The sequence below is a fragment of the Phalacrocorax aristotelis genome, chromosome 7 (genome assembly GCF_949628215.1).
Source record: "Phalacrocorax aristotelis chromosome 7, bGulAri2.1, whole genome shotgun sequence".
Classification (NCBI taxonomy): domain Eukaryota; kingdom Metazoa; phylum Chordata; class Aves; order Suliformes; family Phalacrocoracidae; genus Phalacrocorax; species Phalacrocorax aristotelis.
The window spans coordinates 2854244-2881788 of NC_134282.1; the positions used below are offsets into that span (position 1 = coordinate 2854244).

At 41.8% G+C, this 27545-nt stretch overlaps 1 protein-coding gene across 11 annotated transcripts in view; it reads right to left on the reverse strand.

Moving 5' to 3' along the window:
* Window positions 1–665: 665 nt before the first annotated feature.
* NAALADL2 (N-acetylated alpha-linked acidic dipeptidase like 2) overlaps window positions 666–27545 on the reverse strand; it is a 503571-nt gene continuing 476691 nt past the window's right edge. For all 11 annotated transcript variants that reach the window (XR_012661452.1, XM_075098454.1, XM_075098450.1 and 8 more), the window contains one exon: window positions 666–9909. Coding sequence is in view for 10 of the 11 variants with exons in the window: in XM_075098454.1 (XP_074954555.1) it covers window positions 9711–9909 (199 nt within the window). In the remaining variant the exon portion in view is untranslated. The remainder of the gene's footprint in view (window positions 9910–27545) is intronic.

Sequence of the window (27545 nt, forward strand, 5' to 3'; positions counted from 1 at the left end):
CTTCCGTTGCATGGTTACCGTACCTACACTTCACATAAAAAGCAAATGCCTTCGTAATTACATGATCCTATAGACTCCACTCCCACGTGGATCTCTATGCTACTACGCGAGAAGAAATACAGGTGCGAGAAATGCCACAGCAATCTCAAGACTGAAGAAAACAGTGGAGAGGATTGGTTATATTCCCATTCTCTTGGACAAATCTGCTCTATACCGAGCCTGGCTACTTGGAATGCTTCTAATACGTTAAATCTACACTTTTTACTGTTGTGGGCTTTTTTTGTTTGTTTGTTTTGGGCTCAGGCAAATACTCGGCGGAAGTCGTTAATGGTCCGGTCTCCTAAGCGAAGCCACAGAAGATTTTGATACTCAGGCAAAGAATGTTTAGCTTGAATGACATTTTTCAGGAATAATGACTTCCACAGGTCCGTCAGCAGGAACTGAAAATAAGATACTTGTTTAAAACTGTTGATATATGCTTGGCTTTTATTTTCATGGCGCAAGTTTACATGGCTTGAAGGAAACATATTCCTTCCTTCCTTCCATATTCACAAATTAGTCTTTTATGTTACATGAGAAATTCTAGCCGGAGCTGCGCTTTGTACGGAGCTAATGTATCAGACTGCGTTAATGACCTAGCCATGACTAAAAACATTAACAAGGTATCGCTTTTATTTTTCCTTTTAATCTGGTGAACAGGAGAGCAGTTTCAAAAAAAAAAAAACCAACAAAACAGAAATAAAATTTGGAAATACACATTCATTTACAATGAAACTATTCCATTACACCTCTCAAGTGCTTCAGAAGTACAGAAAAGCCTCCAAGTTCCCATATACTATAAGCAAAACATGGAATTCATATTTTCATGAGATAACAACTACCTTGCAATTTCAGGACCTCTGAACTACAGGAAAAAGCTTGTTCGTCTGAATTTTATATAATATGAATATTACATATCACCAGGATTTTCAGAACCGACTGGTCCCTTTCTTCAGAGAGCGTCCAGTAGCTTTTTTTAAAAATTTTTTTAATAAAAGAGTCTCATCCAGAATACTTTGAGTTTGATCCAAAGTCTCTACCTACTTTTCAACTTCTTGGTTGTAAAAACATACAGGGACAATTTCTTCCTACATGAAAGACCAATTATATGAATATCTGGGCTTTCTATATACCAGCACCTAAAAAAGTGGGCAATTCAAAATTTACCTGTCAGTAAATTATCACATCCCAGGTTGTGAGGTTCTGTCTAGCTATTTTTTTCTTCCTTGGCTTTTTCCTTCCTCCCATTACGTTTTAATGCCCTGGGATCCACATTACTGAATCAGCAGCTTGAGAGGCATACGTTACAGCTCATCGGCAGAACCAATTAAAAAAAGAAAGCAAAACCAACAAAAAAAAGCAACTGAATACAATTCCAAATCATTCAGTGCAATGTACATTATACACATCTTCATTTTCCAGTTTAATTTCTAGCAAAAATGTAACCATGGAAAAAACCCTTGCCTCATTCACAACCACCTCCACAAAATGTCTATTACTGTATCCCAGTCCACAGTGCCTTCTCCACAAACACTCCCGCAGACTGCAAAAATTATATTCATAGCACAAACAAGTAAAATGGGTTTTTTAATCAAAGTATGCAGAATCTACTTACAATAATGGCCAACGTTACCTTTTTATTACACTACGTTGTAAAAGTACAAACTGATACAAAGTAAATGAACTTTGCAAATAAGCTGTTTTATTCAGACTTGACATTCTATAATGTGTTCTAAAAATCAACCCTTCATTGCACATTTCCACATAACATGATATTTATTGGTTTCCAGGAATCACTGCATCAAGTTTATATTACTGCATGGTCAAAAAAGCCCTGGTTACTTAATATTCTGAATTGACTAGCTATCAATTGTGGCAACTTGATTTTACTACATGAGAATTTAGACGTAGGTGGAACGAAGGAGTCATCATTCAGGCATCTCACATTCTGTACCAAAGCTCGACAAAGACAACACAACTTGGCGGCGGCTCTATCGCATACAAAAGGCAGAAACGCTTGCATATTCCATCCAATTAGGTAAACTCATATTGAGACTAACGTGACCACTGGTAATGGCATTTGAGCGTTAATCCTCAAAACTACAGCAAAGAGGACGTACAGCACACTGCCATGCAGCGGGGTGAGAATGCACTGCTAGGACCTGGCCTTACGCAAGAATGTTGTTTTCCAGAGCCCCAAAAGCATCTGTTCCAAGTTTTTTCTCACAGTATGCAAATGGTTGAGATACTTGAATGTGAAGCGTTCCCTGAATTCGTTATACTTCCTCTGGATATGGAATCTCATTCATTTTCCATTTGTCTCAGAATACCGAATCGTAATATATGTGATAAGAGTATGTTGCATATTAACTTGCATAAACTGCAAAGGGAAAACAAAGAGAAATAGTATTCATCCTATCTGCTTTAAGTACGAAATGTTAAGCAGCTCCTTATTTGTCCTCTAGTGGATTCACAGACTGTGAGATGTTTCAGCTGTTGAGAGCAGCAAATGAGAAACCCCACAGTGTTCCAGTACTTTTCCAGAATCCCCAGGATACAGACTGAAAACACCAAAAGTATAGGAAGTACTTACTATTTAACTTTTTCAGGATAGGGGGCAACAGCAGCTTCCGTAGTGAGCTAGCAGGTCGGTCAGAGCCATCCATCTCACCTTGGTGTCATTCAGACCACTATCAGGACTGTGCTGCGTTAAAGCTGAGAGGGGCTACGAGGGAACCGATTAAAACCTGTGCAGATACACCGCCAGCTCAGACAGCCCCCTAACATGGCACCTGTAGTAAGAGTGTGTAAGCAGGGGCTACGAGAACCTGGTATGACATTCCTATATTACCATTATACTCAGGAGAGAACAGTTTCAAATGGGGGACAATTAGCAGGTTTCTGCAATACTCCTAAAAAAATATTTGTTGTCTTAAATTACTTCCTCAAGGCATTGTAGTGCATACCTGTACCGCTGCACGGTAAAGGCAGCCACCCAAGCGTATCATACCACACACGTTAACTGGTCAGTAAAGACCTTCTTCCAAAGACCATGCTTTGAAATACCATTTTTAATTCTATCAAGTAATCCGGGAAAGATCAGACAAGAAGATGTTGCACTGTCTTAACACACCATAAGCTTTTGAAAAACACTAAAGGCAGCACACATTTAAAAGAAAACAAAGAGCAAGACTTCATTTTCAAAGACTTATTGGAAAATAAATCAGAGAAAAGTAGCTTAAACAAAACCTTAATCTTTTTTAACCAAACGGATTAGGCAGACGAGTAAGCGTAGACTACATTTACACAGCAAAAACAGTTGTCCCACGCTTATATTCTGATCACATTTCTTAAATTAAGCCCTTGTATTAATTCCAATCTGTGAAGCTCATAAGAGAATGTGTGCATTAATCCATGCCAACATTTATAGTAACTACTCAGTTAATACTAGATTATAGTACATCACTTGAACATACAGATTTATATTCTGCCCTGGGTGGGCAAGTGGCTTTACTTAGCATTGACCAAGAGACTCCCACCCATTTTTTGAAAAATATACTCTTGCTTGTAATAATCTATGTTGAGAGATTAAACAGAATAGCCTAAACACAAATAAACAATATTCCAATACCAAATCTTTTGGGAAATTCCATAAACAGTGGCCAAACTCTGCTGACCTCACTGGTGTGGAATAGCACCCAGAGAAGCAGTCACGGTAAAGTGAATCCTGCTGAAAAAACCAAACCGAGTCAGTAAGACTGAGGGGGGACGTAATCCTTCAGTAAATCTAAGCCTGCAGGCGTGCCTATTCTCCAGTTATGACGAGTGTGTATGTGCAACAGTAGAAATAATGAGGGGCAACGGGATTAAAATGAGGGTGAAAAAAAAAAGTTAGGCTTGATAGTATCATAGTTTCAGTAAGCATACCGTCTGCTTTAGATATCCTTAAATCCTCTGCTTCCTAGCTGACTATTCATTATTCTTAGGCACTTCCTAGGTTCAAGTGTGCATGTTCAAGTAGAGATTTGTGCATATGGCTTGAGTCCTTATCATCCGTAATCATTTAGAATGCTGCAATTCAGTAATGAAGTTTTGCTTCTGCTCTGCCACCTTTTCCTACTCAGGTATTTACACCCATAACCTTCGCACATAGCCACCATGTACCGAAGGGTACTGGATGGCACGCACCAGGGCAGAAAACGTTATGTGCTTACAAACTGCTGATTTTATTTTGTAGGCAGGTAGTAGGTAGCACCAGGTCTGATTAAGTTTGTCTATCATTTCTTATTCATCCAACTTCAAAAATTTTATTTAAATACTTTCAAGATTATCACCTGCCTACACTGACGTTTTTGAGGGAATTTCCTGGTCCAGACATCAGAGAGAAAGGAGATAAGAAAACATACTTTGCAGGCCCCAAGAAAAATCTGCTTCCATTCAATCAGTTCATAATTGAAAAACTGTTTGCACATACTCAGAATCAACTACTTTGAATTAAAGATGTGATGTGTCCTTCTATTTCATCCATTTGGATCTGAGCAGGACTTCTCCATCACTTTCAGCTCTTTATTATGGTCAGCTGTACCAGCAATAAGAACCTCAACTTAAGGGAGGCGAGTTGATCTATCTCTCTGTAACCTTCCGCCATGCCCACGCAGAACGGGCAAAGCAGCTGCACAGATTCGAACGCAGAGGGCAAGGAAACTGAAACTGGATGGGGAACAACGGGCATGGCTGAGGTCAGAGGGAGAAAAGAGGGAGATTAACGTGGTGGTTGGTGAATTACAGGGGAGGCGAAGAAGGGATGGTTGGTAAGTTAGTGGGATGACTAAGAAGTGATAAGGAACCAGAAGAGAGACGGAAAACCAGTGGGGATGACCAAGAAAAAGGTGGTGAGGAATGGGGAAAGTCATCACACGGCATTGAGGATGTGAGAGAAGCTGAATGCAGGGAATGCAGGGGGTCAGGAGAAGATGGCGGCAGAGGGAGAAAAGACAGCCTGATAGTTAAAGCGACCAAAAACTATGTGGGGTGATGAAATCCTATCCCTGCATTGGTAGGCAAGTACTTGTAGCATTAATATAACCATTAATAGACAGTAACTTGTGTATTCTGTATTTCTGAGAGATTTACTTGCCATACTGGGGTCTCTATCCCAAGTTCTGTAGATTCAGAGCTCCAACAGATGACACCTTACTATGTTTTAAACTATTACAGTGCTGTATAAGGCTAACTGTTTTCAAAATTCAGGTCTCAGGCATCTTAAAATGAGATTTGTCTCCTATCACTCACCCTTCTGTGACGGGCAGAATACTGCTAAAATGTTATAGAGTGCTAAAGGGAAAGAACATCTTCCACACTATGTTTGTTTCCTGAGATAGCAACCGTGATGAATGCCAGAGGTACCCGTTCCCGAGTAACACAGATAACAGCTTGCAACACAAGGCTTCTGAGGAAACTCTTAACCGCTCCCTTGAGAACACAGGCTCAGACATAACTACGTTCAGAGTATTTAATAGCTTTTAAAGCCAGAATGACCCATAAAATTATCTTGCCTTGCACAGCACAAGCCATGGAGTGGGCTCCCAAAGTTTGGTTAAAACAGATACATTCACAGCACGTAGCTACGTGTATGCTGATGGGTATTTTTGCTCCCTGCATTTTCGAATGCATCTCTTGTTCTCAGTCTCTCTCTTAATGGAGATAGAAATCCTGTGACTGGGAACCTGGGACCGTACAGAAAGACCTCCAAAGATAAAGACGTTAGCCTCTACAACTTAAAAATAAACGCCAACGCGTGAAGGACCAACCTCCTTATACAAACTTTCCACCATATTAACTGTAAAATCCTAGAGAGCTTGGCCAAGAGTTTCCACTGAATGAAACAATGGTTGTCTTTTGAATGTTTGCAGCTAAACCAATTACAATAATTTAACGACTAAGAAACAAAGGGAGAGACTTGGAGAAACCATTATCTACACAAGGAGGAAACGCTTTTCCTCTGTGAGGGTGACCAAGCACTGGTACAGGTTGCCCAGAGAGGTTGTGGAATATCCACCCTCTGAAGATATTAAGAAGTATCTGGACATGGCCCCTCCTGGGCAACTGGCTCCAGGTGACCCTGCTTGAGCGGGGAGGTTGGACTGGGTGACCTCCAGAGGTCCCTTCTGTTATGCCTGAGAGATTTAACCTTTCCCCACCTACTGCCGGAAAAACTGAGCTCAGCTGAAGTGCCTTCCTTTATACCCCTAGACTGAAATACTTTCCTAAAAAGCAAGTGAAGCGGTGCAAAGTGTTTCCTAATTCTCTCACATAGTTATTATTTACATCTATGTTCACGTAGATGTGTCATATCACTGCAAGTAAATTGGTATTCATACAATGTTTTGAAGATAAGGCATTTGCGTATTTGTGTATTTGCGTATTCGCACAGATACCGTATATCAAAATAGCCTTGTTTTTCGTGGATGATAAAAGCAATTCACTGCCTTTTTTTAAGGTTAGTATTCAAAATCCAGCTCCTGTGTACTTATTTTTCATCTGAGTTGATTGCACTTTAGCTTCTTTATGGACTCTTTAAAATATGCACTAATAAAATCCTATTAGCTTTTTACTATAAACTGTCTCGACATACAAATATTGCAAGCTGCAGGGACTTGCTGGTCACTGTGAGCATGACTCTAGATTACTTGGCCATCAATGAATCTGTTATACTGTTTCTGGCAGTTGATGCTTCTCTAAAGGTAACAATTTTTTAGTATCATTCAGGCAATCTGCAAACACACTCTGCCTTTAAGGGCGCTGCGTTTATTTCAACACAATACTGGAATGTATTCAATCTGGGTAAGCTACCGTGATTTACTAACACCTTCCTTTAGCTGATGTTCCACAGCTGGCTGGGCAAAAATTCTGTGTTAGAAACACACTGGTTATTTAGGACCTTAACTTGCTATAAATTCTTTGAAGTCAATAGGTAGGATTTAAAAATCAATGGAAGGATATGGCTCAAAAGTGTCTTTTCCGAAGCTATAATGGTACAAATATTATCACTGAACACTCACACGTAAGATCTGAACACTTGAAATAAAAGCCTAGAGATCTAGAAGTGTGAGGTGACATTGAAATCAATGCATTTAAGTCCCTAAATAGATCATCTGATTCATCTCACCAACAAGAATATATCATTATCTTTAGAATAGACAGGCATTTATAGAAGCAGTGCTTTTTATGGTGGAGTACTCTGAAGTCTGCTATTTCAAAAGTGATTACAGAAGGACGTTAGTGAGAAAACAAGATAAATGTTTTTGTGAGGAATTACATGGTTGAGAAATCATATGTGAGGGATACTCTTCCCAACAGATTTCACCAATTTTGCATGAGTACACTTTGGTTACATCAGAGGTGGTTTTGGTGGAACTTACATAAGAAAACTGAGGAAGCAGTTATTAAATTCACCTGGCAGAGTTAAAGGAAGGGTTAATCTGTATTTTTGATCTCTTAATGGCACTTGACCCTATCTTGTTTCAGACCACAGATGTCGGCTCCCCGGCGAGTCGGCATTCTAAGGAAAATATGTTACTAAACAAACTGTTAAAGGAGTGGTCCCCATTAAATAATACAAATCAAATGTAGTGTGCACAGTCCATCCCCAAATACCATCACAAAATAAACACACAACTCAAATGTGGCTATTCTGACCATTTACGTATTACAATAAGAAAGACCACAGAAACAAGGGGATGAACAAACACTGTAGCATCCGGAAAAATATCACTCTTCAGAAGTCAAATTCTCGCTGCAGCAAACAGAATTGGTACCAGCATTAGCAAAAGTACATGGTTATTCTCGTGCTTACCAGATGCCGGGGAAAGATAGGAAATAACCACGTCTCAGTTCGTGCAGTCACGCTGATGTCGAACGTATTCCCATTTCAGCCGTAGCTGTACAACTGCGCAGCCCCGCCTCTGGTCGGACTCGGGATGCTTTTGCCCGTGTTATGATGATGACTTGCAATGAAACGTAGCAAGAACATAGCTACCTGTACCTAGTCCCGGGTCATTGCTGATAGCGGCCCGTTTGCCAAGGACTTTTGGAAACAGAAACCCAGATGTGTACACAACTCTCATTTCTTGCTATCTGAACACGCGCTTTAAAAAGTCTTTCACCAAATTACGCACTTTGAAGTTTTCCAGAAGGCAATTTCTTTACATGAATGCAGATACTTTTTCCATTTTTACTGCAACCTGAAACGTTTCTGTAATGTTTCCATGGCAAACTGGGTAACAATACATTTAACGTTTCCATCAAATAAATTATATTTCAATTCTAAGTATCTATATAAAATTAATTTTTTAAGCTCTAACCCCAGAATCATCTGGGATTGTAAAACTGCAAACCCAACAGGGCTTAACAATTTCAACCGTTTATATTATTAAGACCTGCAGTTCTCAAGCGTGTATATTACCCCCTCGGAGGCTAGGACACTGAACATCCGCATCCTTTCATTCACAGATTACTTCAGGCCAACAAGGTAATGGTGTGATTACAGCCTTTGTACAGGGCTTCCACCAACGCAAACCAGATCTGAGCCTTAGCCCTGCAATATGCCTCATCAGCTTGTGCCTTCAGAGGCGAATTCCTGGTTCTGCAGGAGGGAATTAATTTAGGTTTCCCTTGTGCTTTTTTGACAACAGTCCAGGTCCTCTATGCCAGGCACTACTGGGGGAGCGATCCGGCCCGGAAGAGCGGGAGGTGTGGCCGAGTGGTGGAATTCCAAAAACGCTCCCAGAACTCTGAGGTCTTGTATCCATTTACTGCTATCTGGAAATTTAGGGTGACCTTGAGGCAGGCGGTTTGGGTAATGTATAAGCTTATAAGGCCTGTTGCCTTAAAAGACTAGGCAGTTCTTTTATTTAACATAAAGTATTTTTGTAAAAGTGTCACTACTGATTCAAACTTTTCAAATAATTTGGAGATAAATTTTTTTTGCGATGATTTCAAGACTTACTAGAGAAAACAACTCTTTTTTATACAGAAATGGGATAATCAAAGTTTATCTGTATTCTCAGAATTGAGGTATTTATTGTTCCACAGGAGTAGAGATGTTGGATTGCACTGGTAAGAGTGCTTTGTGCATTTCCCGATTAACTCTGGCGCTGGATACCCATGGAAGCGCCACATCCTTCACCTACTTACTCTGAAAGGAGTAAGGAAGCAGATGAGCTTGCTGAGGAAGTTAAGAAACACCATAGCATACTTCCGTCACATTTTTCTGTCAGAGTAGGCATGGAAAGCTCACCTGGGTACACACCTGGGGTGTCTCAGAACCAGGTCTTCAGCATATTGCAGGATGCGCTCGGTACTTTGCAAGATTGAGCTTAGTCAGAAAAATATACTTTACACATAAAAATACAGCAGATGTCCTTCTAAAAATCCTATCTTAAGCGTTATTACCTCTCATTATGTTTTATACATTCAGAAACAGACATTTGAGACATACTGTGAACAGTGCAAAAGACTGTTTTATATTTATAAAAACACGCATTGCAGTACCTTTAAGAGCCAACTGAAAGAAAAGTTGAGAAAGGTTTCATCCTCAGAGAAATTCTGGTCCAAGCCGAACTTTTGTTTCGCGAGTTGTAAACAAACGTCTCAGAATGCAGAGAATCCTCTCATTTCTTTCCAGCTAAGGTAGTCTCAAACACATCAAGTCCTGCTTTGAAGTAAACCTGAGCTGAATTGATGCTGTTCAGCACCTCTGACAAGGCCGCTCGAATGGTCTCATTTGACTGATGTAGTTTGCAGTGCTCCAGTGCCTCGAGCAGTACTGAAAACTGGCTGGTCCTTTCATCTAGCCTGTAAAGAATATTTCTAAAAGAGAAAAATGGAGAATGGTAAACTTTTTACTCAAAACAATTAATCAGAAATCATCAAGAAGCCCTGCAAGTATCACCCACGCTTTACAGATGATACATATTATGCACAGTAAAGCTGACCCATGGCGAACTGAAAGGCAGCTACGTATTTATTATGGCTTCGTGAACGGCATCTGTTCACTCCTCGAGGTGCACACACATTGGAACGTTCCCAGAATCATCACAGAAATCTCACATTCCTCTCTGAACGTTCAAGATTTTTTTTTCAAAATCGTGAGCCTAGGCCTGTCACAGCCCTCATGAAGTATTTCACGTCTCGGCTGGATTCCATTTATTCCTGGCTAAAAAAAGTCTGGTTATTACTGCGGACCCTAGGCATGGAATTTTTTTATTTCCTACCTGCTGCTGTTATTTATTTCACACTTCAGAGGCGAAATTCAGCTAGAATGCATTGAAGTCAATGGTTAAACTCTCATTGCCTTCAGCAGAGCCTTCATTTCATCAATAAACCTTTGTGGCATCAGAACAAAAGCAACCCATCTTTAATGTCACATACTTGAGGAAGGAAATAAATGGAAAGCACAGCTAAACCCTTATGAAACAAAATCTGTGTTTCCCTATAATATCTGCAAGACTTTTTAATGGCTCGTATAAAACCACATGCAAAGGTAACGTCTGATCTGATCTGAGGAAATGTTACGTGCACGAGGGGTCGAAGGCTCAGGATTCAAAGCTAGTCAGTGACTTCAATGAGACTCTCTGAAGCAGGCTGTAAATGTTATCTGAAAACAGGTGTAATCATTATCCTAATTAGAAGAGCATGTAAATATCATAAATCTCCACCCAGGAGCTCCTTGGATTGTAAACAGAAGCAAGTGATATTTGAAACAGGAAAGCTACACGTGATTTGGTGCAGGACCTAATCCTTAAATACACGGCAGGTGTTCAGGGCACGGGAGAAGTTGTTTGACAGAATGAACTCAGCAAGAAAGCGGCACAACTCAGGTGCTCTGTAACTGCGTGGCAGAACAGGCCCGACGGCAGCTCCAAATCAGGAATAAAACTGCTGAGTACCTACAAGGCAGATGACTCCAAAAGTGTGTCTTATTATTGTCAGTCTACAAGGGGAAATGGTAACCCAGTAGCCCAATAAATGACGCCGCAAAACATCTACAATCTTCTGCCACGTTTTCCACTTTGAAAAAGCAGTTTGAATGAGGGGCAATGTTCTTCAAAGATACAAAAGAACTCCTACCCTCGTAACACAATCTTTCAGCCTTTATGTTTTCACCTTCCTATATAGGTTACACATCCAAACCCAGCAACGTGCAATAGGAGGGTGAGCTTCTTATCCCCTGCCCGCAATACATCTAGCCATTTCAAGTGTTCTGCAACGCAATACATAGTGGCTTTAAAGAGAGGAGAGGAATCAGTCGAATCCAGCACTGCAGTAGAAGGAGAGCTTACATAGTTTAAATATAGGCCACCACTGACCTAGCCTATTTAGGCTAAAACAGGTTAGGAACACCTGCAGGAACAGCTCAGCGGGGACCAAAACCTCCATCAAGAGGACAGTAACAAGCAGATGTGGCAGTAACTTCTTCAGCTCACACTGTGGCAGCCAGAGGAGGTCAACTGCCCGCTTCCTCAGTTCTGAGCTGACGCCACCGTTCCTTGAGGCTACGATGCAGGTTACACTCTAAGGTGACTGAAGTTGTACGATGGACCGTCCCTAAAGCGTCTCTGTGACGTAGTAAACGAAAACTGTCTATGTCAAGAACCAGACACGTTCTTGGTCGGTTGGTTTCTACGGATAGGCTGTGCTATGGGAAATACTGTAGTTTTCAAAGCAGGGATTGATTCTGCTTCCTCTGAAATCAATTCGGGGACTCCTGCTGAGATCAGTGCAAGCAGAACCAGGCTTCTGAAGAACCCTCCTCTGTAGTTCCCGTAGCTCACAGGGAGGGAGAAGCCTGTCCACAACCCCTCAAAGCCCTTGAACAGCAGGGGCAACGCTAGAGATAATCACGCTACTTTCTGCTCTCAGGAGGCATGTGGCAGTCCTGTCGGTGGCTGGGAGAGTTCGACTGGGCTAGAGTTCTGCTCCAAAAGCCTACAACACTGGCATCGTGATCTATATTAGGATCCCTCTATTCTTTTATTGGGGGTAATGTCAGTGAATTAAAATGCCATAAGACAATAACCATCAGCAGAGCAAGGCTAGTCTGCGAGAATCAGACTCTGAAGAGAGGATGACCTGAAGACTGGAACATTTGGGGACGGCTGAGAAAACATTTGCCGTGAATAGGAACAGATCTTCCCTCCTATCCCATCTTCAAACGTACTCTAAACGTGGCACACAGACTAAAAAGGTGGTTTACCTTGACATACAAGGATGTTAGTACAGTTTAACTCTACTGCTGTGATTTTGGAATCACAGGTGATTCTACAGTAAATCCACAGGCAGGTGATCCACCGTAAAAGAGAAGTATTCCTAGCGCATCCCACCCGACCGCAGTACAAATCAGCGTCTAATGAGAAAAGCTTAGTCGTTTGACGAATGAGAGAGACAAGCAGTCTGCTCTCATAATTTAGAAGAATATCTTAACTTTTGCGACAGTAATGTGACTTCAGCATAGCTGATTGCACAGTATGACAGAACCTATTTTTTATTTTTATGTATGCAAATAATACTAAGTAACCTTATACGGCACCTGGTTTTGCCAGATTTTCTCCTAGAAATTCTCACCGGGGTCTTATATTTTCCAATTACTTATCTCTGCTTGGCAAGCCATGCCACCCCTTTGTTGCATAGAATGATTTCTCTCTTACGCATGTTCATGAGAGTCAGTTTATACAATTTTACTTCTTATCTCTGTCCAAGCTTCATCAAATGAAAACACATGGTTAGTCCAGTTTATTACCTCCGAGCCTTTACAAGTCAGAAAAGCGTTTTCATTACAGATTACGCATGGACTGAAAAATAAAACCCAGCCATTTCATTGGCACAAGATATCACTGTGTGACCACAACACGCCCAATGGAATCAAGGGACTTTAATTTATACTGCGAAATTCAATTACTTAAACATTCCTTAATACAAATTGGTTTTGCAGCCTACACCTCTAAAACAACAATTCTAGCCTCTGACCTAATTGCTTAAGTATCTGCCTTCATCTTTAACTATTTTGATCTCATAAATATAATTCACACCGTCAGCCTGACCCACACAAAGAACTCCTAAACAGAGAAGTGCAATACATTATTGATGACGCTAATGAAATTACAACACACATCACTCACCTTAATGGGCTTGTTTCAATGAGGCATCAGAGCGACCTGAAAAGTGTAACGCTGAAGTAGAAAACCTAATTAATAACTTCAGGTGGTAGCACAGAAAGAGGTAAAATGGCTCCGAATAAATGGATCGGCCTTAGTAAACTAAAGCAAAGAAACTATAAAAGCCAGTTCTTTAAGAACCTCTTCTGTAACACCAACGAGCCCTTTGTAGGCGCAGGTGAGACCACAGCATTATTGATCAAAATAATGCTGTTAGTGTTAAATGCTGGTTTATGGTATCACAAAGAAGGATGTGATGTCACCCCCGCCAGACCAAAACGAATTTGACAAATTCTTGAATGACAGGTCACACTAAAAATATATTGGCTTTAACACAACTTCCAACTGTTTTGGAGATTATATTAGAACAACTGGACGGTACAAGATAAAACTAGATTTGTACATTATTCTTGTCCTGACAAAGGATTTTTTCGCTTACAAGAAAAGTTTTCTGTGTGGGTAACGCACAACACAAGCTGAATTATTCAGGTAGTTACAAAGAGCCTCCTATCTGAGAGCTTACGTTTGAGATTTTGAAAAGCAATTATTAAATCATTAGGACATGACGGCAAGTACGCAGTCCCACATACAATGAGTGCAGGTTTTCTCTGTGGAATCACATTAGAATTGTTTACAGATAAACGCTACAGGCAGCCTCTGTCTATTCCGGTTATAACACAATGTGCTGTGACTAGAGCTGCTTCAGCACCCTCACAAATTCAATTTTATAAATCCCTGAATTTTTCTTTTCTTGTACTCTCCAAGAAAAAAAGTGCACCAGAACTGGGGTGGTTCACGTTTCTCTTTCTCTTGATAATGCTCAGTTTTGAATGCACTTTTCTTGCCTCTAGGAGTTTGTTTTCGTTCATGTTTGTAAAACAAACTGTAACCAACTTGGCAAATAAACAAATGCATTCTAATAAGAGTATTTCCATGTTGGGACTTCCAGTTCCACAGGGTGTTTATTTATTGCAGGACATCAAAATATGACAAATGCTTCTTCTCTGGGAACTGCGGGAGCTGATTTATACGAGTTTATTTACACTGGCTTGTACCTCAGAACATTTTACAGTGAAGGTACAGAAAGCCTCCCTTCCTCCTCTGGGTCCCTTATCCTTTTGATCTCCAGCAGTGCTTCTCCCTTCCTGTCTTTTTGGTTTTTTAAACTTTTTTGACCCTCACATACATTTATTTTATCTTACCTATTTTATTTCACAGCGCTATTGTGGCAGAAGGCTTATAATAATAAAATTAGAGCTGCTAGACATGTGAGACTAACTTTTACCAGGACGAAATTCATGCAGTGGTGAGCTGCTGTTACAAGTCGTCATAGCTGATCCAGAGGAAACGGATTCCTACAACGCTCGTTTCTTGCTGGATCGAACAGTGGAAGCCGCTGGCTCCGTGTGATCGAACAACACACGCGTGACCATGGAAGACGGGGATACGGCAGCCAACCTTTTAGGGCAACTCAGCTGTAAACGTCACTCTGTTGCTTCACTGTCCTAAGTCCCCGCAAACTCAGCACGTCATATTTAAGGATCCTTTATTGGTAATCGGTTGTTCCCAATTGCTGTTTCCTACGTGTCCTACCCTTTTTTAAGAGCCATCAACCGCCTTCACTTAGTGCCCTTATTTATAGGACTGCAAATTGTTCTACCGGCCTATATTATAGAAAGTGACATATTTAAATCATGTACACTCAAAGGTGAAAGCCTGCCAGAAAGATAGGCATTTGCATGGTATCAGCAGTTGATAAGCTACCGGTAATATAGACAAGAAACCTCAATAAAGCCTAACCAACGGAAAGGCATTTCAAAGGCATCATTATATGACAGTGGTAAACCAGAAAAATTCCATCCCTGCCAGACAGAAATTTATCTTGCATAAGAGGCAGGAGTTAGGACACCTCTAATTGAGTCAATTACAGCAAACGGAGGTTATGGGAAGTCTGCATTTAACAAAATCCTGTTGGGACATGGGACTACAAGGAGGTAAATATTCCACGACTGAATTCATTTCTGAGAGGCTAATTTAGAATAGGGCTTGTTAAAAAAATAAATCCTGATTTTGGCAGCTCTGTGAAGTGTCTTGAGGCTTGGTTTGGCTTGATTGCCTGCCAAATAAACAAAGGAAAAAGAGAAGCCAAACTGGAACGATAGCTGGTTACAAGATATATTATCTTTTATTTCCCTACAGTTATCTTTGATTACAGTACTTTTTTAAAAGGTAATGAATGCATTGTCATAAACCACACTTATCTCTCACTGAATTATCGCTAAAGCCTAACCCAACTCCAGCATAAGTTTCAGCCTGACGCCCCCTGCCAGCCTTAGACCTTTGTCAAGGCCCTGAGTGCACAGGTGGCTCTTACTGGCCCTGACCAGGGGTCACTAGCCACCCCCTTGCTCACAGGCCCGTGAGCCCCATTTCACCTGAGCCCTGGGTCTTCAGTCCCAGCCTGAGCTCCACCGCAGGCGTGTCTGCCTCCGGCTCTGTTGCTGCCGTGCAGCCAGTTGATCCACACCCGATCTGTAGACTACTCCCGGCTTGACCTGCATCACCACGGGCTTGCCTGGCGGCCAGGACTCTCGGCAGAAGCTGACTGCCCCTCCAGGGCTCCCCTGCATCCATCCTTGGGCACTGTTGGCCTGGTTGGAGAGCCCACCGCCACGCTGGCCATGCATCCATGCTTGGCTCCCCATCCTCCAGGGAGCAGCCAGCTCTCACCACCCCCAACAATCTTCACCTAAACAGGTGACCCTGGCAGACTTGACCCCACAAACACCCACCCTAACCTCACCTACAGAGCGCCCCACCTTTAAACCTATCCCGGTGATCACTACGGGTTCACCTACGAGATTCTGATTTGCATGTACGAGCACTCAGAATCCTAAAGAGAAAGCGACAGGCTTACTGAAGAAATCAAGCTGAGTAAAGGCTGTTTGGGGAATTTTTTTATGACCAAAACTCAACTTTCAAAGAAAACATTCACTTTCTGTTCTGAAACAGAAGAAAATTATTCGTTTGAAAGTTGATTAATTACAGTCAACAGAAAGGACTGGCACGAAATAAAGCTAGCTGAGTGTTAATCTTCATTTTCTGATAATAGGACAGTGCTCGGTGGCGGCTTGGAAAAGATTTCAAATGAGATACTGTATCTATGACGACCTGTAGCTAAACTTTTTCACTTTCATCAAATAAACGATAATTACTTCATTTCCTCCTGTAATTTTTTTATATTTTTGTGGCTTATGGTAGCAAAACAGCTTCTAGTGTAATATAAACACAAAAAAATAGAAGCTGGAAGCTTGATGCAAGTCACTAATCGTAGGAGGACTGATGTTCTAGAACAGCCTCGAATAAGCATAATGGAGCTAAGAAGTCAGACTAGTTTAAGCACTGAGTCTGAGTAAAATCAGGCTTCAATCAGATACCTGTTTGCAAGGGCCGAACGTCAGCGTTACCTCGCACTCGCAGTTTTTCCCCTGTTGAAGATTTGCTGAGTTTAGGAAACTTATTTCTTTCTTACCTTGGAGTAGGTAAGATCAGTAAGTAAGAAGAATCAATTCTACAGCTTCAACAGCAGAGAATGACTTGACAGAAGGGAAATGGAAAGAAACAGAAAAATTAGGATGCATTTGCTCTTCAGAGGTTGCAAGTGATTATTTATCACTGCTAAAGAGCAGTCCTCTAATTAATTAGGCAAGATTTTCTCTAGGGTTTTATAGAAATTCAGTAAGTGGCTTTATCTAGAAGTTCCCGAAGAAGGCACAAAACGCACTATCAGACTCTTTGCCGTAGAGCTCTCAAACCCTATATGCAGCCGATGAGAAAATGATATCTGCTCCACAGAAATGTAAAAATTCATTGAAAATCCATCAATAATTTTTCTGTAATTTCTTAAAACAATGACTTGCATCTCTACTTAAGAGTGATGATGCATTAAACAAAATGAATATAACTATTTTAAAACATTATTTTCTGGCAGCAACTGGTAGGAAATATACTCCGTTAAATTTCAGATAATGTAGCTGTCGGTAACAAACGTAGGCACGTTGCTCTTTGATTGGGTTGTGCTGCACTTGCTTTTCAAATGAGAGGAACATATGCTTATGCTGAACAATTTGGAGGAAACTATTTTTCTTTTAAGGATGTCTCAGTCTGAAACATTCAAATCCAAAGCAGATGTGCTACTGTTTTGAAGGACTTGAGGGAAGTGAATTAATAAAATTATTTCCAAATGGCTCACAGCTGATGTTCTGAGTGCTTCATAGGGATTTTAATTTCGAAATCACGTCACACATCCAAACCCTAAGGAGGAATACCGTTTCCAGACAAAGCAGCAAGCAGTGTCCGGTGTTTGATGCAGCAAATTGGCTTGACCTTGATCTCCAGTTCTGATCCTGACTAGCTTTATCACCTCAAGGAACTCCACACCACGAGACGCGAGACCGTCATCCCCGCAGCCAAAAATCAGAAAGGTCATTATTGTAAGCATTAATTGTGGATAAAAAATTATGTCATAACACGTTCTTTAAAGAAATGACTGAAGTTGTGTTTTTATGACCTTCAATGGCATGCATACGCAGCAAATTGACACTTTTTTATCCCAGTTAAGGTAACTTTCCCGGTAATGATCTCACCACCAGATTTCTAAGCCCTACTGTCTGGGTAGCACGTTAGTGGGGGGAGTATTACACATTAACTGTGTTCTTCGAATGAATTCCACTTATTTTGTGCTATATTCGAGATAGGTTCCTTGCTAATATTTCAAACATACTTGAGCGGTTCTTATCTGTCATGACCAAAAACGCAGAACCATATATTTCTTGGACCTGAAAAATGTTATCGACCCTACTGTTTATAAGAAAAATGAAATAATGTATAAAATATTAAGTTGCTGTCACATTTAATAAATTCACAATCTAATACTTTATGTAACTTTCTAAGAGCATGCGCTATTTTTCTCTGTAACCAAATATTCTTGGCCTATTTAGCACCATAAGCACAGACCTGAGTGAGACCTGCCAGCAAGGGAGACTGAATGGAAACCGTACCCTGACGGGAAGCCTTGCTAGGCGTTGGCACGGCAGCTCTGCACGGAGCTCACTGAGCAGCCCTCAGCCAAGGGATTTCTACAGTTGGCAGAACAACTGCTGCGAAATGGGCTAAAACATCTAATAAGGCCACATATTCAAATAAATCTCGTTATACAAAATACCCCAGGTTCTTTGCAAGGTCAAGACCATGCACATTCGTGGGAAGCACGAGGAACCGTGCGTCCTAGATGAAGTCTTAAGGGCCACCATTGCTGTGGTAAATTACAATACACGTAATTTTTACTGTATCAAAACCATAACGGGTCCGATGCGTACTACAGGCAGAACTCTGTAGGTGTACAAATCAATCTAAATAAGAGGATGAAAGAAAATTCACGAGGAGTGCATACAGGAAAAATAAATTAAGGTATGTACAGCCAGGTTTACCATTCATTTCAGGGAAGTGAGAAAGCTGGTTTCCAGCCATGACATAATCCCTAATTATAGTGGTTTTCTGCTTTTGCAGGTGTAATGAAGATTTTACATGTTCCCTGTTTAAATAAGCTTTAAAGTCACCCATAATTACATCTCTGCAGATGGCTAATTCAGCAGTATTTATGCAGCAAATGCTCTTTAAATAGTAAAAATTTACAAGACAACAAATACAGTCATTACTTCACGGTCATTACATGTACCGGTGGTTCCAAAGGAAAAAACAGTTGAATTGCCACTCGGATGGATCAGGTCCTTTGAGTATGAGTTACACTCACCTCATTGCACCTCCTTGGTATTAGGAAAGGGCATAATTCAGGCGTGAGAAAAAGAATAACCATCGCAGGAATCTGTAAGGGCATTATCAAACTAGTAATTGCTCCTGAGGTCTGCTAGGATAACCGTGCCGCTCCACACACGGATGAAAGTTAAAGGGTCAGTATCCCAGCGGATGACATTCTGTCTGGCCCAGAGAACGAGCAGCCACAGCGCTGCTCAGTCGCCCCAGCGGGGCTGGGAGGATGAGGCCAGAACCCATCCCAAAGCTGCCCAGCGCACGCAGAGAGTGCTCGTGCCGCTGGAACGTTGTCCCTGCAGGTCCACCGTGAATGACACAGCTCCTACACCTTCCTAACTACACCTGGCCTGGGGAGCTGCACTGGTGGCAAAGGGTATCCTGGGGAAAGCTTGTCGCGCTCTTCAGAGTTGCAGCTTGATCTCACTACTACATTATGTCGACCCACCGAATGAGCAGGTTCATGACTGCATCATCTTCTTCCCGGTCCCTCAAACCCCATTTTGAGCACGCAGGAAGTGATCTTAACTGTGTCTGGCTTCCGGTAGCCACTCAAGAGAGAAGACAGTTGCTCCCACCCATGGTACACCCCAGGCAGCGGCTGGGCACGATGTCTGTACAGTGAATGGAATACTTTCAGTCCACCTTACAGCAAGGTTGCCACTCCACATTCTGCAGGTGACTTGGACGTATGAATTTGACTCAAATTATGATTTTAAACTGAAATTAGTGCGCCAAACATGCTGTTGCATTTGTTTGAACTCACAGGTAGCTGTATAAGTGCTATTAGAATCTAGTGTGCAGGATTCGATTGGAAATATTTCTTAGTTCGTACCAACCTAATTAACGCACACCATTGCTTGTCATGGCATTAACTAAGTGGTTTGTCTCTGGCTTTAGGATTAGGAAAAATAACCTGGCAGTGAAGAATTGCAATTATATTCCTATAAATTATTTTCTAACCAGCGGTGACTTGCAGAGATGATCAGTCTATTCAGTTTTGTGATAAAACCAGTTTCGACTAGGCTGTAAAAACTCTGGATACTGACTCAAGATTGTCACCACTTTTATAAATCCTGGTCACCAGACACATGACATCTATTTAGAGAAGCACAGAAACCACAACTGAATCCTTTCATTCAATGTCTGCTACCAAAGACTGGGAGGAAAATCATCTTCCAAGCGTTGACTAAAGACTTACCAGGCACCACACAGCTTCCCAGATCTTCTGACAGTGCAAAGCCGCCGCTGTTCACCTACCTCATGGGACTTCTTTTTGCCTCTCCATGTTCTTGGGAAGAACACAAAACCATCCTTGGAATATTTCTTGTGATTTTTTGCCATTAGTAGTTCATAAAGTGAGCCACAACAAAGCAAGTCTTACTGAAACCACGTGTCACCTCTGTCCTCAATATTCAAGTTCATTATCTCTGACTTACACCTGCATAAACCACAGTCAGACTGCACAAACACTGTGAAGCTTGAAGGGAGAAGGGAGAAGAAATGGGAAGATGCTTTAGGTGTAAAAAAATGCATTCGGACAAATGTGTATCAGAGAGAGGGAGCTGAACAAGAACTGCAGAGGCAAGAAACACCGGTGAAGGACTAGAAAGTGAAACAAGTAATACCACTAATCATAACTCCATTTATAAGGTGTGGAACAACAGAAGAAAAAAAGGTGCGGATTTTGAAAGATACAAGATATTAGGGTGAAAAGTCAGATGGAAAAATCACTGCTGTGCAGCAAGACGAGAATTCATTTATTCTGACTGAATGGCAAAATCTGAGGCTCGCTATTCTGAAACCAGTACACAACTCTCTCCCTCTCCCCCGACGTCATTCTAATATTGCGTTTAGAAATCCCACACGGCAGGCAATAGGAGACAGAACATGATCTACCACTGCCAGCGCAACGCCAACTGTTGCAGTGTTTCCCACACTAAGGACCCACCAGCACCACATCAGATCGCTCTCTGCTCCACATAATACAACGCAGAAAACCCCAATTTTCCACGAGTTTGGTTCAGGTCATTCAAAAATGTCTCAAGCACTACAGCAAAGTATACAGGCGTATTTTTCAACTCGAAGCCACAAGCGAAGAGTTCAAAATGAACAACCGCATCTGCAAAGAGCCCATGCAATGAGACAGAATTACTGCCTTCTGCAGAAACTCTGGGCGGGGCTTTTTTTTTTCAGATGACATTGCACTACATGTTTACCCATGTCACTGTTTAAAATTAGCAGGATATTTGCATCTTTAATGCTTGTCCTCGGTAAGTCCAATGAGCAGCTTGTTCACACTTGGAGATTTAATAAGGACTTTAATTTTCCTACTAAACGTCTCTCCAATAACTAGAGTCTTAGGGCATGTGAATTTTGAGACCTACGCATCTGCTGCAGTTTATCAGCAAAACAGAAATAAATCAGCAGACTCTGCAGAGGTGTCAGGAATGTGTATAACACGTCTCAATCTGAAAGGAAAAGATCTGTTCTGGTGAACAACAGACACTTGAGTGGCATGAGATTAGCGGCGATGCAAATTACCTTTTTGCACGGTGCTAAAAGCCTCTTTGGATTGTTCTTTCATTTCATTATGGCAAAGTCAGGATGCACAATATATCATCGCTTATAGCGAGTATTTCAGTGCAGTAAAACGTACTGACTTCTTGTAATTCTGGAGCCCAATGAAGTGTTAATGTCACACCTGGGTATCCAGGATAGAAAGAAGCAAAAGGAAGAAGTTTAACTTGCACAAACAAGCAATATAAACTGCTGGAGGTCTTTCTTGAAAACACAGAGTGTTTTCAAAATCATTACTTTTCACCTACTTATTCCTCAATTCACTCAATTACATCTACTAGACGTAGCACAATGGCCCTTGCAACAATCCCATAAACAGCGGTGACAGATGCATACAGCCTTAATGGGGAGGATAAACTTCGCAAGCTAAGATGAAACTCTTAAATGAAAGATTTTACACAAGTTGACTCTGATTCTTTTAAAAAATTGTTAACAGAACCATCAGTCAGGACATAACTGACCCTTAACCAATGGTCCATTAAGAATGAAACCCACCTAACTGGAGCAGAAACGACAGCCTGAGCCCTTGTGTGCCTTTTTTTGACTTTTAAAGACCAAAGACACAAATTCTGTTGTTAGTCACTCCCTTAGATTGGGAAATCTTGGTGGGAGCATCACAGGGTGTTCTAGGAAACCCTGCATCCTCACTACTGGATCCATCTAGCATCAACAGCATCCATCAAGTGTGAAGACTATGTTGAGTTCTAGACACGGACCTGAAGAAATCCAACACTTTCAGAAAGAGAGGGCATCCTCTGCCTGACACTGCAGGAAGCCTTCTTGATTATCTCATTGCTTTGCAATATTACCCTTCACCGTTCCAATGCCATTGTTCCTACGCCTTTCACCGAGAAGACACAAGCCCTCTGTGTGAATACCCAGGGAGCGAACACGCGGACTTGACCGGCACATTCGGCTGACAGGTCATCAGAGGCTGTGGTGATCAGCAAGTATAAGAAATATAATAAAATATACAAGGGATGGTGGGAACGGTTTTACTCAGTCTAAGCAAACGGTAAGATTTGAGCTCAATATTTATAAAGCCCAGGAAGATACACGCTGTCTTGTTACCCCTGATACTGCCGGTGTCAGTGTTTTGGTAGGTATTTTCATAGAGGGAAAAGGATGCAAAAGCACGACAGTAGACTTCTAGAATCTAAGAGTTTTAAGGACTAGCTGATGCACAGAAGACAAAGATGTTCGGGAAGGAGACAACAAGGTGACACATCACTCACACGGACGCATCTGCCCAGTTACCTAACTCACAAACATGCATTTACAGAAATTAATTGTCTCTCTCTCCGAAGCCATGTAGAGATTTGGTTAATCAGCACCAGAGCAGGTGTCGGCGAGTGCTTCCCTGACCTTATCGGAGAAGCTGCTTTCACTGTAGGGAAACCGCCCCAGGCCTTCGATTCGATCTATGTTTATTTATGGCTGAAGCACCCTTTGTTTAGAACACAGAGATAAAGCATCTTCTCCCGTCCTAGGCAGGCAGCTCTGAATGCTTTACTGAATGCTGATGAAGGGAAGAACTTGGGGTTTTCTTACCATATATCAGCATTTACAGAATTACCTTATATGTCTGCTGAGGCTGACCATCTCATGGAGAGGAGAATTCGCTCAAGATCATCTTTTTTTTCTGTTTACGTGCAGTGCCTAAAGTAACGGAACCTCTGTTCTTCCCTTAGCTCCGTGCATGCCACTGCAGTGCGATCTACCGCTAAGGGTACTAGCGGCAAATATCGTCGTCACAAAATACAGCGAAATGTTCAGCGCAAGTATACATTGTGAGAGTGGAAAGCGGGAAAGGGCTAGAGGGAGGAAACAAACGTATACAAATTTCTACTGATTAGTCCATTAAAATAATGACAAAATAGACACCAGAAAATTATGAATATTATGATTATGGTATGAGATGCAAAAGCAGATAAATGAAAAATACCAATAGCTATCCTATTTTGCTCATAAACATTTAATTTGGAAATAGAAAGTCTACCCGGGGTGAGCACTGGGAATCACAGACATTCTGCAGGTACAAGAAAACTCAGAGTTTTTATCCTAACCCCAAATCAAGCCCCAGGGTAACCCCTGCAATGCAGGGTAAGATTTCTCAACCTATTATTTTTCATTCTGCCTAAATTTCTGGCTAAGACTAAAATACCCTGATGAAAGCTGTACTTGTGTATTTCCAGCTGAGCTGGAAATAGAATAGCATGGGGAAAGTGAGCTGTTGTCAAATTCTCAGTTCACAGAATCCCAGGCTGGCAGGGCTGGCAGGGCCCTCTGGAGCTCATCCTGTCCCACCCCTGCTGGAGCAGGCACCCCCAGAGCAGGGGCACAGGGCCGCGTCCAGGCGGGGGGTGAATGTCTCCAGGGAAGGGACCCCGCAGCCTCTCTGGGCAGCCTGTGCCCCTGCTCTGGCACCCGCACAGGGAAGGGGTTTGGCCTCATGTTCAGGTGGAACTTCCCGTGTTCCAGCTTGTGCCCGTGGCCCCTTGGCCTGGCGTTGGGCACCACTGAAAAGAGCCCGGCCCCATCCCCCTGACACCCACCCTTCAGATATTTATAAGCACTGATGAGATCCCCCCTCAGCCTTCTCTTCTCCAGGCTGAACAGACCCGGGTCTCTCAGCCTTTCCTCACAAGGGAGATGCTCCAGCCCCTGATCACCTTGGCAGCTCTGCGCTGGGCTTGCTGGAGCAGTTCCACATCCTTCTTAAACTGGGGGGTCCACAACTGGACACAGCCCTGCAGGTGTGGTCTCTCCAGGGCAGAGCAGAGGGGGAGGAGAACCTCTCTTGACCTGCTGGCCACACGCCTTTTAATACATCCCAGGAATGGGATGCATTCAACGTCACGAAGTTCAGTTAAGAAGGATACCAATCTAAACTACGCTGTTTGCTTACGCTGCACTGAGCAACCTGCCAATGCCAATCATCATTACTTACATTTAGGCAACATAACCTAATATAATTATCAAAAATTAAAATAATTTGAATTTTGTTAGTAACTTTGAATAATTTTATTGCTCATTATAGATGATTAATGCATCAGTTATGCCCAAATATTGTCCTAAGACACTGACTGCAAAGAGGCATCCGTTTTTTTAAGTACACGCATACAGTAAGCAACTACAGCTATGGCAGGGAGTGTACGCGCCGTACAAGAAGACATCTAGAAAAGATGTATTAGTTCCCCTGTAGTGGTCAAACACAAGCAGGCTGCAACCCACTTCCTGCAATAAGGCAAAAAAAATTTCCACCTTTCTTTTTAATTCAAGTTCTAGAAGAGAAAACACAGCATAGATCCAGAGAGCTGTGAATTAGGACAAACACAAGCCTAAAAATGATGCCTAAACTTCAGCGAATTTGTCAAGTACTTTGATTGAGGTCGAGAATATGAGTCCAAATGGGTATACAGGAAGCAATCATTTTTTCATGAAGAATACGTGCTTTACTGTGCACACAAATTCTTCCTTCAGAAGGCTGTAAATTACAGTATTTATGGAATCTTAATGATCTAAACACAGTTGGAGCCTGAAGGTCAAGGCTGCAAACTGCATCCTAAATTTCTGTTTACAGACGAAGCACAGTATTTATTGCTGCACTGCTTGCGCTGCTATAGTTAAAGGGCTGCCAGCATTTCCATTATAAACCACTATTTCAGGGGTTTATAACTTGCCCATCAATCTTCCGACTGGGATGAAACATGGCATACAAGGTCCTGGCTGTGAGACTGATTTTTTTGTTTGTTTTCTTTACTAAATTACAAAAAAGAAAAGCTTGAAGTTATACAAGCGAAGAAACAAAAAGTACATCAGGTTATTCAAGTATTTCTAGGGTTCCTGTGATACAATTATAGCTTCAGAAAACAAAATAGATTCATAAAACTGCATCAATTAATAGAAGAGCTTTCAATCCCTAAGAAGTGAAAAATAACCCAAATAAAGACGCATTATGAGGTGGTTTGTTTTTCGTTTTTTTAAAGAAACTGTACTGCAGAATTTTAATGTCAGGAAAGGAAATCAGAGATCTATCACCGCCCTCGAGTCTCTTTGCATTCATGGTAAATCTACGCAAATTGTAGATTCAAATGTAAATCTTGCACACCTTGGCACAGTACAGAAAATGCATTCTTTTTAAGTAAGTATCTAAATGATGACACTTAAGTTGTCCTTTACTGTTTTATACTCCAGACGATGTTAGGTAAACTGGCTCAGAGTAAAGACTAATCCAATATTTTCCCGCAAACTTTAAAGAAGCCTTATTGACTATTTTCAAATCTTGTGTCAAATGTAATGAAATGAGAAGGGGAAAAATGACAACATTTTCACTTCCACTTTGCCGGTGTGAACACCGCGCTCTGCACCGAAGTACTGCTGAGAGCAGGAAGGTGAAAAATGTAATCCCCGTCATACCCGCATGTCTAGCAATTACATCTTGGTGAATAACAAAATTAATACTGCAAGCGCTGTGAGAATTTAAATATCAGAAGACCTCAAAAACCCTGTTACTGAAATCCTAAGTTTTGATATAGTTTATTTTCACAAAGAACTGGGCCAGGGTCAACCGCGTGCCTTTGCGATTGCAGTGTGGACACGTTACATTACGTCAAGCAGTTCTATAGCTCCTTTGCAACACCACACCAGCCCAGACAAGGAGGACAGCAGTGCTGAACCTGGAATAATAGACTTCACTTAATCACTTTTTAGGTTTTTTCTCTATATTATAAATCCAGTCAGAGCAGGAATGTAGTAAATCAGTCCCTCCCCAAATACCATGACAATAGCTGTAGGGATTTTATTCACTGATGCTGCTGATTTTGCCACAACTACCTTTCCGTCCCCTCCCCCTTCCCCCCCCCCCCCCCCCCCCCCCGGCTTTTGTTTCTGTTAAAAAGATGACTGCATTTGGTTTGTGCCATTCCTCACGCTCGGAACAACCTCTTCCTCCTGATGCTGTGGCTTTCTCCTTTTCTTCCAAAGTCTACCTCTACCATCTGCCTATTTCGCGCCCACTTGAAACAATCGCTTGCACAAGACATCTGACAATTTTTCCCATCAACTGCAACAAAGTACTGGTTTATTACTCCGGTTAGTTCTGGCTGCAAGTACATTTATTTTACTAAATAACACAGATGCCTCATTCGCTTCTGTGCCCTGGCCCCTGGCAGTCTCCTGTGCACGTACGCCACTTCACTTCCAAGCTCTCTTTGTCAAGCGTGCCAACCAGTTTCCCCTAAAGTAAAGCCTGGGTATGGCTTTAGGGACAGTTTTACTTGGGGAAGGCTCCCAATGGGCAGTGTGGGTGAGCCACTGGCTCTCTGCAACTGCTGAGTCCTTCAAAATAATCCCAGTAGGCCCAGTGAAGTCAAAGAACCCACATACACCCTCACTCTATAGCCTGCGGCGTTCAGAACATATCCTTGGGGTCAAGCTATAAAACACTACGCTGATGGGCTGCGATGCAGTGCTTCAGAGTTCGCACCGAAGCACATGCGCACGTGTTATTACTTCTCCTAACCAGCCACAGGGCCAGGCTTTACTTGGGGCAGGCTTGGCCATTTTGTGCTTTTCAAACTTTTTTTAAGCTACTGATTGCCATAAGTTTGTGGGTTTTTTTGTGTAGAGGCATCTCTGCTGAGAGATATAGACCCGTAGACTTCTTTCGTAGAAAGTGAAAGATGGAGTGATTACGACACCTTAAAATCAGCCTGGGTAGTGCAGCTGATCACATGTTGGAGAATAATTCTAACTAGAGACAAAGTGTTATGCATAGTGACTCACTATGGCCCCCTCATTCACTCCACCGCACTGCCTTTGACTCGTTGAAATGCACGCAAGAACACTGATATATAATTAAATATGTTAAATAATGCTACA